Here is a 16,025-nt window from a genome sequence, read left to right as displayed (position 1 = left end):
ACAGCATGTAATGTCGTTGTTGGCATTTTAATGACCTCCTTTCCATTTCTGAAACCCTGACTCATGGTTATGAATGGTCAAGCATCTTGCATTGCCTGACTGTAGTGCCAAGCTGCAAGCTCAGAGTGACTTTGAATCCTTTGGTAATTCTTGTTTGTTTGTCTTTTCTACATGGGCAACCTTTGTTCCAAGATTACTCAACACACAATAGGAAATACAAATTTTAGATCACTTTTGTAATTCCCAGTCCTGGGTTTTGTAATTCCCTAACACCTGGGTTAAGTGTTAGGACCACAACAACTTGTGTTTATGGAGTTTCTTTCTGCATACCATAAATGATATGTTTTTAAATGTTTTCTTTTCACTGTTTACCCACAGAAGGTATATCGCTTCCCTTTCAGTGCTGGGTTAACATAAAATGTATATTAGCCTGAAATAGATAAACTACTTAATGTAATTTCGTAGCTACATTCTTTGTCATACTCAGAGGCTTGTTATTTACCCATCCATTGTATAACCACTTGTTCCCATAATCCTCAGCATTTAAGAATAAGGTTTCCATGGTAATCTTAAATTTTGTAAACGCTTATCATTTCTCTAAATGTATAGCTTAAATAAATAAGTGATCAGCTGTCTTGTAGCCAGAATATACTTTATTGGTATAAAAAGCAGAAATATACTTCTGTTATAAAAATAGACTAGTTTGTTCAGCCATAATAAGTTCACAATCTGCAGAATCATGACCCTACTGATAGTGTTAACAAAAGCTTGCTCCTTAATTATCTGCATTGCATTCAGCTGCTGTTTCCCTCCTAAACTCAATTATAATTCTCATAGCAGCTGTGCTACCATTGTTTGTTGCAATTCATTTTAAAGAAGTTTGATTGGATGTCATTGGTCTTTTTGACTAAATGTGCAAGGTTCAAAGTATCCACTGCCACTAATAGCCCTCATCTCATCTCAAGATTATACTAATTATTTACATAATTATATATTATACATTATAGAGCTATTATGTATTATTTCTAAATGATAGTTCTCGATCAAAGATGTTGAACAAAAGAATATATATAGTTTTATTGTCCCTACACATATTTCAGTGTTGGTGAAGATATGCTTATGACTACTCTCTGTTCCTGTGTCAGCCAACAACTGAAGTATCCTTCCAGTACACTGGAAATTTATTACAGCATTCAGGGGTCTCTATTGTTTTCAATTATGACTCTCTATTTATTATTTCTTCTGGACATCTATGTCTGCAATGGATGTGATAAGCAAATACTTTCTTAGGAATAAAAATGTCCTCTGATGTCCTTCAAGTTTTGTTGTCCTGTTGTATGACAGATCTTAGTTTGATGATTTAATGCAATAATTACAAGAGCTAGTAGGAATGCACTTCATGGTTATGACAATTGTAAAAAGCCAGCGCATCTCTAGTCTAATATAAGATTTTATATGATGGAGTATTTCAGGTCATTTATACAAGAGTAGACAAAAATAAATGAAGAAATTGCTGCAGGTCTTGGATTTGGGACTGGATTTCATGTGTGGAGCTAGTTCTATTGACTTTATATCACTACTACTAATATAACTCTATTTCAGTATAACTCATATATGTCACAGAAAACAAAGCATAAAAAAACCATCTTTTATTATCTTAAGAAAAAGCTATCTGTTTAGATACAGAAATGGATTTCTTTGGTTTTTATAGGTGAAATGAAGTGACTTGAAACGGCAGTTTCATTCCGAGGACTGTGGAAGCCCGAAGTTTGGTTTGGGCACATCTAACACAAAGGCAAGGCCATGAAATTCTGCTTTCTTATCATGGAAATGATGATAATAATGGTCACCTGCATGTTTGTGGGGCATCAAAAGGTTTGGTGCCTGTTGAAAGCTCTGGAGCATCAGTGCATTAAATCATGACGGTAGTCGAACTTTTTTTCTGTTTGTTCTTTCTATTATTTTAAATGTTACAAAAAAACCCCTCAACAACTCCCCAAAGCATTAAAAGGAACCCTGTTGGAGTTACAAAGTCGAGTGATTTATAGTTTGCATATCAGCTGCACTATGCAAATTGGCTTCTACATATATACATAGCATAATGGTCTTCAGTTGCACAGTGATGTACTTATTTGTGAGAAATTGCCGCCCCATTCAGTACAAGAGATTTAGAGTTTATGGCGAAAGAGATTGCAGTCAAGACTCCTCCATTTTTTGCCGAAGCTAGAAGGTACGTAGCAAATGATGTCGAGAATAGTTAGGGTATTTGAAAATTGCCCACAGCAGCTCCACAGAGTTTCTTTTTGCTGATAGTTCATTTATGTAAAAGTGCTTGCAGAGGTGTTCAGTATTTTTGGATGCCTGACTTGGGATCTTGATGACTGATAACGCAGAAATGCTGAGGATTCAGAGCTATAACTGATGTTTAGATTTCTGCTGCAGCTTGAAGCTTGTGTTTAAAGCATATAAAATGTTAGTAGAATGCCAAACACTCTGAAGATGAGATCCAAGATGTCTGAGAGTGGGAACCCACAATTCATGGATACCTTCATCCTTAATCTGTTTTGGTCAGATTTTAAAATGTATTTGCATGGCTAATGATGGGCATAGTCTCATAGAAGAAATTTCAAAAGCACCTGCGTGCTGGAAATGAAGTGTTTTAGCACTTTTGGGAAAAATATTAGGTTCCTTCATGCATTTTTGGGTACCTATTTAACCGTGAAAAATCTGATCCTATGTGCCTTAGCTCCTAATCAGTAAAATGGCCATAATAAAACCCATTCCTCCCTTCGGTTGTTGCAAAGGTAAATTTGTTAATGTCTCTGAAAATCTGATACTCTTGTGATGAGTCCCATGAAGAAGCTCATGAGGAAATTACTAATTCCAACTTCATCTCAGAGCGTGAATACTGTATGATAATCAAGTTCTGAGATAACACGCTGAAAAGGAGAAAACAAAATATCAAATAGCTGCTCGTAAGGAGACAGGGCTCATGTGGATCGTGAAGTTAAGGACCTTATCATAATGCGCGTGCAAAAGGGATTCCTAACGCTTGAATAGTACTTGCCTTTGCAACTTTAATAATGATATCAGAGCACAGTTCTTTTATATATAATAATCTATAAAGTTTTAGTTGACAGTCATTTGGGAAAATACATATATCTAACTTATAGCTCTGCCACCTGTTATTAATAGAGTCTTCCTAAACTGGAGGCAATACAAGCTTTATTGCACCTCAGGCTGTCATATATCTATATTAGGGGATTGATGAATGCACTTTTTCTTTTTTCAGAATTGGCTACCAAATACTTACAGTTGAGATCCTCTGGAAAACAAATATGAATCTGGATAATGAGACAAGTCTGCCAGGTTGATGAGAATAAATGCAAAGTTTATTCTAACAGAGCTTCAGAAGCACAATCCATTTAGAGGAGTATTGTATATCTGTTCCAACACTCTCATTGTAGGGAATATAAAAATGTATTTGAGAGTTATGCATGGTATTTCACACTGAATCCAAACTTTAATCATGGTTTAAGATTTAAAGGGTAATTTCATAAGAAAAAAAACACCACACTTTTAATGTGAAATCTACACAACCCTCACCCCTCTTTCTTTTTTTACTATGTTCTTGGTGTCTCTGCATATCTGGACTCCGGTCTGGACTTGGCAAATTCTGTGGATTTCCTTAGATTTCTGTTCCAGTACTATCAGGTAATTATTTTTTGGGGTCCTTCATCCTGTGAATGTATTTCTAAATACTTACAGAAGGCAACCAATATGTGGGATTCACGATCATTTTAGTGTTATTTCTGTTTGTTCTTTTTGCCCAGTGGGTGAGGAAGAGCTAGCAGTTGTACCATGCTACTCCACTTTGAAGCAAAAGCTTTTAATGTTCTTATTTTTGTCCCATGGATGAACATTTTAAAATAATTTGAAATTAACTGAGTAGTCTCTTTATTTCCACAGATTGTTTACATTTTGATTTGAAAAACTAAAGGAAAAGAAATGGAGGGGAGCAAAATAAAATCACAGGGTACACCATTAAGAAATTGCACTTTTGAGATTCCAGCCTAACCTGCATCTGTTTTTCTTGTATATTATTCTAATTAGCTTGGATCTCTCTTACATCCCTGTTTACATTTCTTTTTAGTAGATCCTTCTGATTCCACGTTTTTTCTCCTATTTACAAGTTAAATGCAAAGTGGTGTGTGGTGTGAGGTACCAGATGTGGATTGCCTTCTTGCCTCTGAAGCAAATAACACGTAGAATAACTACAAGTATTAGGGAAAAATGGCAATACCTCGTACTTGTTTGGAATCACAGTTCAGAAAATACAGATGAATATTCAGAAGTAAACCTGTGTTTTCTAATAGCAAAGTTATAATATTTTAAGAAAATTAAAATCTAGGATGTGAATAATTATAAAAGTAATAAAAGCAAGCAACAATGGATACATTTTTATAAATGCAGCACTGTATAGTTTTTGAAAGAGATGCAGCACTAATAGTAAGCAAACCAAGCATGCATTCCTATGTTTATTGTGTTATTGGTCATTCTAATCAGCTCTAACCATTCTAGCCTATTATTTTCTCATACATTAAAAAGAATTATTATTATTTTGAATTAAAATAAGCCATAAGCATACATATCTCTGCACTTTTTAGATATTCTCATTGAATACAGGATAACTAACAGAAGTAGAAGTCTTCAAAATGAATTATAACAACTAGAAAATTTCTGAATAGATACAGACCTGATTCCAGTAGTAGAAAGCATTTCTATCTCACAGAACTACAGAGCAGATGCTCTAGTCCTTCCAAGGAGAACACTCCTTCAGTGCTTGTGGAATGGGGTAAAAGATGGGAAGTTAGCAGCAGCAGCATCAGTCTGCCTCATTGAATTTGCACTTCTTAATAGCTTAGTAAGGTATCTGTGTTCCTTCTGGTTTGTGACCTTGTTTATGAAGCACAAGAGGTTTTTTTCCTCCATCAGTTTGCAAAATGTACTCCCTATATACTTTATTCCACTGTATATATCAGCACAGCAGGATTTAGGGTTTGAGTCCCTAGTCCAGACTGAGTGCCTACATGTAGAATTTACTTGTGGCATACGCAGGAAGCTATGACATGCCAGAAAACACTATCGGTAACGAAGAATCAAAAGTAAAATGGTTTGTCTGATTGTCCATTAAATGGCATGTATGTTCATGTGAAGAAGGAGCTTTAAAGCTGAAGACAGTTCAACTGCTGGATTTTTTGAAAAAGATCTATATAGGTTTGTTAAAATGGAGAAAATTATTTATTTTTTGGAACGTTTTCATGTATTCTGGAAAAGATTAACTCATCATTTATCCAAGTACTGTAGGGCTAAATTAAACAGGCAAACTTTTTTTGGGGGGTTTTTTATTTGGGTGTTTCCTGGTAAACCTGGCCATTCTAAGTGTTTCTGTGATTGCTGGTTTCTAGTTCCCATGTCCTGTGGGAACAAAGAGGAATCTATTTTTATCCTTTGATTTTCAACATGAGAAGCTTCTTGTAATTGGCAGGGAAACGACCTTCCTAAAACACTGCAAATCAAAACCTGGCAATTGGTTCTTAAACTGTTTTTGTAACTGATGAGACTGTAGACCTAATCCCTATATAGGAATATTCCAATACAAATGTGCTAAATCTATGTTCCGTCTTCTCTTATATGTTGTAAGTTTTTTTTTTTACTGTACTTGGCATGCAATTTAAAGGCTAGTTTTTGACAAATGCAAGGTGGTCTAATGTTATAAAGTGTTTGAATGGTATAAAGGGACATTACCAAAATACATTTTTTTCTGCCCAAGTGCTGGGAAGCAATGAGGAATTAGACCGGTAGATCGTTCTTCCTGAAGTCTGATAAAAGGTGACTATTGTTCTTGCTGGCACATGTAGAAGTGTCTTAAGGCAGCCTGGTTGTCCTGAGGGGCTGAGTGGTAGCAATAGCACTGAGCAGGAAGCCCATGTTCATTTTTATGATATTTATATCATATCCTATATGGTATAGTATATGATATTATATATCACATATATACTATATATACGATATACTATAATATTTATATCATAGACTTGCTTTGTCTTCGCCAATTCCTATTTCTGTTGTTTGTCACCCACCTTTCAGCATGCCTTTGTAGCAGGTTGCAAACTGACTGCTTTGCTAGCTAACTTGGCAATTCAAATTTGAATTCTCTGCTGTCTAATTCCTCTGGTAGGTTGGCTGGTTTTTATTTTTACTCTTCATCAATACCATATAGGTAATATGGTTTATCATTTCCCAGCTCTGGGACCTTGGCTGTTCTCCATTAGTTCTGAAGAATAATAGCCAGTAGCTCCAACAGTATTTCTGCAAGTTCCTTTAGCTCGCTGGGATGAATTCCATCTGATTTCTGTGAATTTTCTTTTGTTGCAATAAATGTATTGTATATTAAAAGATCAGTTATTGCGTCACTTAAGAAAGCCTGAGAAAATCTGTTCTACCAGGTTTTTTAGGAAGAAGGTTAGGAATATGTGTATTAGTGTGTGGGTGGCAAGTGAGAGCTGGGTTTACAAAGGACAACTGAACTGTTGCAGTGTTTCTAGGGGACAGAAATGTAACCTACCACAGTACCAGCAGTGAACTGGCCAATGGTACATTTGGGGATGTTGCACAAAAATGAATTGTCTTTATAAATAATAACTGTTAACCATTATTCTTATTTAAAATTGGAATAGTGACCAAAAAATCTATTTTTAAAATTCTTTTTATTAAAATGAAAGTGCTTCTTGTTTATATACATGACCCTTCCCTAGTACATCTGTTTCATTAGTCCTGCATCTTAGGTTCCAAGTCAAGTTTTAGTGAACTTTGTTGTCCTTTCTCCTTGTCATGTGTTGTGTACATTTAATGATGATATCAGAGCTCAATGGTTCTTACATTTATTTTCTTAGTCTGTATCTCTCAGTTACATGATTCTGAAATGCTTTTTTAGCAGTTTTGCCCTTCAGCTGTAAATTGTGACTCTGTATTTCTTCATTAATGATCTCGGAGTGCTTACATAACTACTTAAGAGAAAATATTAAATGTAAGATGGTTCCATTAATTTAAGAGCAGGGACATTCTATTTAGACTCCCCTTTCCTTGCTCAAGGAGTACAGCATTTTTCACTTTGATAAATGATTTGCCTTGTTATGACTTTTTTAACTAATGGGTATAGAAAAAAACCTGTTAAATAAAAATGGCATGACAAAAAAGTGTGACATTCACTTTATTTTATACAGAAGCGAATGAATGTAACACAAAGTGATTTTATTGAACTGTAACAACAAAACATTGGAAGTTCAGTGCTGAATTGGCCTTGAAATTTATTCCTTGTGCAATGTAGATTCCTTCACCTCCAGATGTAGGTTCAGATATAGCCCAAACGGTTAAAGACCGAGACTGCCAGCAATGCAGTGCTATAAGGCATTTGGCTCATTTCCCTTTCCTAAAGGATGCAACAGATGTTCATACCCTGAGTGTCCGTATTGGCATCCTGTACATGGGTTGCAGCTGGATGTTGATCAGAAGGGAAGACTGCTCCCCACCCCGCCCCCCCGCCCCCGGAATGCTTCTAGAGAGGTTATTCTATTATTGTGTTGCTGCAAAAAGGTCGTATCCAGAAATTTACACTGCTTTAACCGTTCCTGTGGTCAGCAACAAGGCTACAGTTCCCAAGGAAGTGAGCCCTTCATACGTGAGTGCCAAAGCTCCGTGGTCTCATGAGGACTCATGCTCCCTAAGTGCAATAGAAGTACGTACGGAAGGTGCACTTAGAGGATCAGACTCCTTTATGGACTCCTTTTTCATGTCGGAGTTGTTCAATTTTTAAAAATAAGTAATGATCAGCCGCTGTTGAAGATTGGTGTATGAAGTGTGCTGAGAGTAGTTTCTTACTTGAAATTTTAGCTCTTTCCATTTTTTAATAGGGTGCTGTTAACGAATATTTCATTTAACCGTGTAATTTAGTTGTCTGACTTCAGGTGTGCTGCAGATCAATAAAAAGCAAGTATCAAGCTTGAGATTTTCAAAGAGGCTGAAGAATAATTACACATTGATCTCCCATTAAGTTTTGAGCGCCTTTGAAAATTTTAGTCATGCTTATCGCTGGACTCAGAAAAGATTAAACTGTATTATTTAGTGAGTGTCATTATATAACATATCTGCATATTGAACTAGCTGAAGCATTAGAACAGTAATCAATTAAATCTTTCCAAAGTGGACACCTTTGTCCTCTTTTTTAATCACATCCAGCAGCTCCACAGCTTATGAGCCTACATACATCTCAACCTCTTAACTTGCAGAAGTTCACAGTTCCATCCTAATGTGTTTCAACTTAAGTAATAAAAGGAAATCTACCTGTACAGGTTATTACTGTGAATGTCAATTGCATTTATATATATGTTTCAGAGGAAAGATGTTGGTCGTTATACATTTTTTTTTTTTTCAGCTTCCACTGCTGCTGTAAGAAGCATCAAGAAGCATCAAGCAATTGAAATGGCTTTCACATTATTTCCTCCTCTTGGTGCAGAAGTGGAGAACCTAATTACAGTGCCGCTACCATGGGTGCACCTTTTCATGGAGAGAGAAGATGAATCCAAGAAATTAGGTAAAAATTTCAACTCCTCAGAAGGATATGAATGTAATGAAGGGCATGAAGGTGTTGCACCTTCCACATCATCTATTAGAACCTGTATGTGCTATATACATCTCCTCAAACAAATTTACCATCACCCCCACCCCTGCCACTGAAGAACTGATGCATACTTTCCAAAATCAACTTAGTTTACCTATTGGCTTTCCATAGGATGAGATAAAATACTTAGTTTTCAGGAGTTTCCACACAAATCCTACTAACTCAGCAACTGAGCCTCACACTTAACCTGGAACGGTTTTTCTATGTGTGTTAATATTAAGAAGGGCATGTTCAGCTGTCATCTCTGAAGGTTCAAATTCAGGGGCAGAGCTGTTTTTCTCCCATTTTGCCTCCGAATTGTAGGCAGAGGAGCTGCACATTCACATGCAAATGAATCTGGATGTGCAGAAAGAATCCACAGTGCGTGTGCTGAAGGGAGGAGGTGACAAAGAGAGAGGAGAGAAGGATGCCTCTCTGGGTTGTGCTAGCCTTGAGGGTACAGTGCCACTGCAAAGTCTAAGCTGATACATTCAGCATGTGTCACGGCATGGTTCCACCAAGAAAGGGATGATGACTGTAGTCAGGGGTTGTGTGAGCCAGAGAGAGGTGAAAATTAAAGGGAAAAAAAAATCAATTAAAAACCTCCGCAAAACTATGAAGTGTGTCACGGGCTGGGTTTTTGGTTCCTTAATGTCAGAATAACGAGTTTTCCTTGTAGTAAGCTTGGATTCAGAAAAAACATCAGACTAAGGCCTGTATGGGAAATGGTCCATGATTTGTACTTCTTATATCCTTTCCCTTACTTTGCCAGGTAATAGCAGCCAAACTGTATGTTAGAAACTCAAGACCAAAACCTTGTCGGTTACTCCCACACCTTCACGGGAATTTCCTGCAGCTCATTTAGGCTCTAAACCTATTTCTGGGATGTTGGCCCAAAGATAGCACTTTGTAGGTTGAACAAAAATGTGGAATTTAAGGACACTGAAAGACAAGCGTCCATCTCTGCAAGCATAGATTATTTTTCAAACGTGTATGTAAATCAGAAGATTGGTGGTAACAAGAAGTAAGTGGCAGAGGAGAGTGGGAGCTATGCCTTGTCCAGACAACGTTCAATATTCTTGCGCTGCATTCAGATGAAAAGAGCACTGTATTGAAATTAAGACAGCTGTGCTCATCCTTGATGTGTTAGCAAGACGGCCTCCTTCTCCTGTCACTTTTCACAAGTGTCCTCATGACAGCTGCTGTGCTGAAGAAATTATTATTCAGAAAATAACTTTCTGTCTCACTTGAACTCTAAGTTGCAGGACCTGTTTTTAAACTAATTTTTCATTACTGTATTTTCAGAAGTAATAATTCAAGACTCTAGCAGCTGTAAGCCCGTGATTGAAAATGAAATGTAAAAGGATCTTTTTTTACCTGCAGACATAAAAAGTACTCTTAAGGCAAACATACAAAAGCTTTTCCCTGTTTTTGATGTGCCATTAGCACTGTCTTTAATTGTGCTTGAACCAGTACTATGATATGCTGAATTATACTTCCTTTGGGCCAGATCGCTTTCTGCTGCAAACAGTCATAAATTCATTGATGTTAATGCAGCAAGGCTGGTATATAACACTTGTAGACAGGTGCTATTTTTGTGAGATTATTGAAGTCTGCCAAGACCTGAAGTATTTAAATGCTCTCCTCATGCTGGTCAATATTCTAGATAAAGACTTTTAATTTAAAATGCTTTTTTAGATCTTACTGGTCTGTGAGATTTTGATTATAACACAGACAAGAATAGTGGAGGAGACAAAAGTAAATCTTCAAATGAGATTATGATGTATATGGTAAGATCTACCTCTGGAGGGATTTCGAGCTTTTTTCCTCAGTGACCAGACTATTGCATCATCTTGAGTTACGGTAGTTATTAAACTGGTTGACAAGAGAGATGCAGTAGTTGCCTTGAAAAGAGATTAGTCTGTTGAAGGAGGGCTTTCTGTAGCCCAGACTCCTCTTCCAATCAGCATTTTAGCTCTGAATAGCCCTGGAAATTTATTGTGTATTCCACCATTAATACTCATAAGCACTACGAGATTCATACAGCCCTTTTCTGTTTACTGTGTCTGTTTCTGTGGCTTCTGAGATACATTGAGCTTTCAGCAGATAACTGTGAAGCAGTGAACACCCACTTACCAACTCATCTGCAGGCTGGGCTTTAGTATTTGGTAAAGATCTAAGCCAAGGTAAATAATCCTTCAACTGTGATTGTATTTAATTCAAAAGTGAAATTTCCTATAGGCATATATTTATAGCATATATGTAGATTATGGATTCTGGTGCAGTGTGCCCTTAATTTCTAATCTAAGTATAAAAACTCTACACATGCTCAAATAAGCAGAAATTAAGCTTTTAAACTTTTTTAAATACAATAGTCTGTTTCATATCATTGATACAGAAGGCATGTTTTCATAACACTTCTGTTCTTATGTCAACTATTATTGCTCTTACATTACCAGTAAGTAATGTGCTAGCATCTTTTTTAAGGATGAGTAATCTTCACTGTATTTTTTAACTGGAAAATGGAAGATAATATTAATTTCCCCTTGAAAAAATGACTATATGAAAATGCATCTTCCTACTCAATTTATTTGCCAGCTCTTGTATTCATATTGCTTTACTGATTAAAAAGTCAGGACATCGAGGTTTAATTCACATGGAATTTTGTCACTGTGGTAACTTTTGTAAGCATTTCAACTTTCCATATATCACAGTTTTGATATTTGAAACTGGGACAGTATTTCAAATTCACTTTTCTAAAGTGCTTTTAGGTGAAAGAAGGCATGGTTTCCTTATTTCAATAATGGCATGGGTCGTTGATCAATACTTTTATTTTGCTGTGTGGGCAATTTGGAATAAACACTAAGCTTTATAACACTATCAATGGTGACATGGAGTCAGCTTTTCTCTATTCGGCTTCTGGTAAAATATTTCCTTTTGATAGTTAAAGGAAGGACACAATTTTTTACTTTATCTGTTACAACAGTCTTGTTCCTCTATGGAACCAGGACATGCTGGGATTTTTCTTGTCATAAAATAAGACTTTTTTCAATGTTTTACTGCAACAAAGAAGCAATACTACAAAAATTTAATGTTACTGTGCTTGCTGGAAATATATATGTTATCTTGAAGTTATCTATATTGATGGTACAGCAACGGATTTTGTGTAGTTAATCCAAATGGAGAATTAAGGTTGCAAAAGGTTTTTGAAGAGAAGCCTTTCCTTGAGAAACTGATTTAGAAACGCAGTGTTTACTACCAGAGCCTCTAGAAGTCAATGGAAGTGTTCAGTGGTGGTGTAGATCCGTCCCTTATGACATGCTGGTGTATGCTCACGGCAGCCTGTGTACTCGTCGCTAGCTCTCCCAGGGACAGTTTCCTGGCAGTGTTCAGAACTGACACCGTTACACCAACCTTTCCTTTCGCTGCTGGACTAAACTGTGGTCAGAAGGCCCTAAAAGTACCGTGTCCTACCGATTAGGAGAATTCTAATATTGTCTGGTCTTATCATGTATGTGAGGAGAAGATTTGTAAACATGGACTCAGCGATTCCATGGGGGAAGAAAGAGGCAGAGAGGAAGCAATGTAAAACAGAAGGGTGAAGGGCTCATACTTCAAGGGGTAGAGTGATTATTCTACTACGTGAGCAAGAGAGGATATGGCAGGTGTTTAAATGTCTGTATGTAGTGCATATTAGCTGTTTCTTTTAGCTTTGATGTGATTTTCCCAGTTTAACTTACATGGTACAGCTTCAAAAATAAAAAGGGAAGATATTGAAGAGCTATCATGGCAAGCTTTTCATATGGTGTCAGTTTGGGATAAAGGAATAAAAATTTCTAATAATATCTTTCAAGCATTAATCTCTGCAAGATGTCATGAAGACCAGAATTAGAGCAATATGTGGTCTTTGCCTTCTTTGACTGTTGTGACTTTTGATCACTTAAAAAGAAAATTCAACACTTAAAAAGCACACAAACCAGTAGAATTTCCACAACAATCCAGTTCCCTGTTTACATCTCAACAGGGTAAATTTTCAATGCATTTCACATAAGAAAAAATACACTGTTCTCACGATTGTTTGTGTATGTAGTTCTCCATACCCCATGCTGTAAATATACCCCACAGTGTCAGATCCATGCTGTGACCAACAATATATGCCCAGTGGGCTAGGCTAGCAGTATCTACTGAATGTTTATATTTTTTCCTTTGCATTTTTGCAGAGCTGCTTCTTCCTCTTTCTTAGCCTGGCAGTATAGCTTGCTATAGTTTGGGGGATTGTAAAGCTGTCTCTAAAAAGCATATTGGAATGCAGCGTTTGGACTCACAAATGGAAGCTCACGCTCTCTGCTGCAAGGCTTTTCTTTTCTAGCTGTTTGCGGGGTATGCAGCAGGACAGAAAAGCTGCGCATCAACATGAGTGTAGAAGTTGTAGATGATGCAGTGGCCTCTTAGCGATTGTGGCTCTTTTTCTATGTGGCATTTCACATCAGAGCACACCTTAGCTTCCTGGGCTGTGCTGGATATCAAAGGAACCTGAAGTAAAATTCAGCCTAAAAGTCGTTTTAAAATATTGGGAATGACAGCTTGACTGCTCAGAAAGGAAGAATTTTGTTTAACGAAAAGCGAAAAATAGCGTTTGAAATTTCTTTAGAAGAAGGCAAAAGGGAGAAGTCACATCCCTTCTAGTTGTTTTTTCACATGATTCTGTGAATGTGGCACACGGGTTGGTAATAATTTAGCAATGAAATATATCCAATAATTTGAGAAAAGTCAACACTTGTCTAATTCCCTGTTTCAGAGGTTCTTGGAGTGGCTGCAGTTTTCTAAAATTTCATCCATCACATTTGAAAGTCAGAGTTTGAATTCTGACCTGTGTGCATGTTTGTGACTAGTCAATTAAATCTCATAGTTCTATTTCTGTTTCTTAATTCGATTAACTGAGCCCACTGAAACACAAGTAATGGAGCATGAAGACTTCATACTGACTTTCAAATAGGCCTTGCATTACTCAAGCCTGTTCATCTGAAAGATTGCTCAAAAGATGCAGAGACATGCCCAAGGTAGAATTATGGAAAAATGCCACTGAGTACTCAAATTATTCTGGGCATGTATTCTCATTATCAAGCCTGAACCATTTTGAAATATTCTAGGATTATCTAGAATCCTAGAAGTGCGGGTTTAGGATAATTTCTAATCTGTTCTACATCTACTAGACTGAACTGATATTTCTTAAACGTAAAGCATAATTCATTGCAGCTTCTGAGGACCGGTATTAGTCTAGCATTTCTTTACCAGTTTTTGAAAACAAACACAACATAACACATCTGCTAAGAAAAAACATTCCAAAAGACTTTAATAATGAGAAATAGAGAGTTATATATATATTTGCACATACATACATGCATTTATGCATAAACTTATAATATATTAATATTATGCATATATAATTATTGTTTATTTTATCACATCAAATTATTTAAGGAAAATGCAGCTACTGATTTTTAAAGTATTTTTATTTTTGGCTGAAGTACTCAGCATCCTTTTTTCTGCATCGTCTGAGTGAAAGATGTCAGTATTCTTCAGTGATACTTTTTTGTTTAAAAATCTCCTTTAATGTATTTGAAATACAAATTTCAAACCCTTCAAAATAAAAGAGAAAAATTTTAATCAAGCTGTCACTTTTTAAAAGTTCTGCTTAACTGAAGTATCATTATTTCATTGTGAACCAAGACAAATTTTAAAAATATAAAAGGTAACAGCCAAAAGTATTTGTATGTTCTTTTCTTAACTGCTGTTTATTACTGGATTGTCATTTGCTGCTTATCATGAAGCAAGATATAATCCTTTCTAAGGAACGATAATCAAATAGTATCATAAAGAGATTTTTTTTTTTATTATTTGCAATTACATGATTGAATGGAGTTACTTATCAACCTAGTGGGCCAAGAACATGAATCCTAATTGAAATCCAGACTCAACTTAGACTTTGTTAGAGAGTTTATAAAATCGAGATATCTTAAAGGTCTGCAAAGATCTTACAAAGAGATCATAAAGGATTCCAGTATGAATCTAGCTGGAATTCTGCCCTTGAATTAGGGATTTAAAGTTCTGAGAAACATTGTTGATCCATTCATGGCGGAACAAGAAATATTCGTCCTGCTCTGTAAATATTCTGGAGGTAATTTGTGTCCCAACAGTTACATGCAGAAATCTGTGCTATAAAAAAAAGGACTGAAAATATTTTTTCCTTGGAAATTAACCAGGGTGCTGGAAAATTAGTTTAATCTGAAACATTCTGCTTCTAGTTATAAGAATATTGAATTAAATTCATCTCCTGAACAGGAAAGATAATGAAAATACCCTATTTATTAACTATACTACTAGTCCATTCTTTAGAAATGGTAGCAAAATATGTGGGGTTTGTTATAGTTCTTGCCTACTGTTTGAGAGCTCCCTTGAATAAGGATTTCATAATTCATATAAAATAGTGAAGTGCATGCAGTTCTTTATGAAGAACTAGTAGAGTAGGAAATTCGTGTTATCTTTTAGTCCCCGAATTATAACACTACATACAAAAGGAAAATTTAAGTTTCATCTTTTGTGGTTATTGGCATAGATGTGCAATCAGTAAATCAACTGATTAGCTAACATTTTTCTCAGTTCAGGGTAGATAGCAGAAGAAAATTCTGAGCAAATTCTAAAAGCCATTCAGGTTTGACTCAGCCAGCGGTTTCAACAAAGCCTTGACTTCAGAGGACCATAATTACCTCAAAGAAATTACCGAACTGTATTATAACTATAGCAAATATACAAAGACATACAATTTTAATAACTTAAAAGCTTTAGAATTCCACAGCAAGAAGAGCTGTATTTCAAAATTCTGTTGGGAAAGATACAAGTGTAACCCTGAAGTCAGATCCATTAGAAACCAAAATCGCAATGTTACAGTTAAAGAACGTAATACCCAGAAAGATGAAGCCGTAAGCAAGACAGGGTTTCAGAATAACGGTTGTTTTTTAACATCACAATTGCCACCTACCCTTCTCAGATAGATATCCGGAGATAGTTTAGTATCTTCCTGATAGTTTTAAGAAAAGCAAGGCTAGTGTGAGGGGAGTAAGACAATTGTATTAGAGAGGGGTTTTGTTTTAAAAGACACTTTATCAATTAACCAAACACGAATATAGCTTCATGTGTACAGTCAAGAAATTTGGTACTGTCAAATCTGTGATTCATGCTTGCAGTCCTTAGGATGTGAAATCCGTTGGCAAGATTGATTTATAAAACCCCAAAAGTGAGTTGTATT

The 16,025-nt window shown here is 36.1% G+C and overlaps 1 protein-coding gene across 1 annotated transcript in view; it reads left to right on the top strand.

Annotated features, from left to right (window-relative positions):
• Positions 1–16,025, top strand: part of IQCM (IQ motif containing M) — a gene marked incomplete at both ends in the record, with an annotated part of 111,313 nt that overhangs the window by 78,908 nt on the left and 16,380 nt on the right. Inside the window, 1 exon segment of the mRNA XM_081999612.1 lies at positions 8,426–8,737. Coding sequence (XP_081855738.1) covers positions 8,426–8,737 — 312 coding nt within the window.

The sequence above is a fragment of the Phaethon aethereus genome, assembly GCF_964289735.1.
Source record: "Phaethon aethereus genome assembly, chromosome: 4".
Classification (NCBI taxonomy): Eukaryota; Metazoa; Chordata; class Aves; order Phaethontiformes; family Phaethontidae; genus Phaethon; species Phaethon aethereus.
This window is presented reverse-complemented; position numbering and strand designations above follow the sequence as displayed.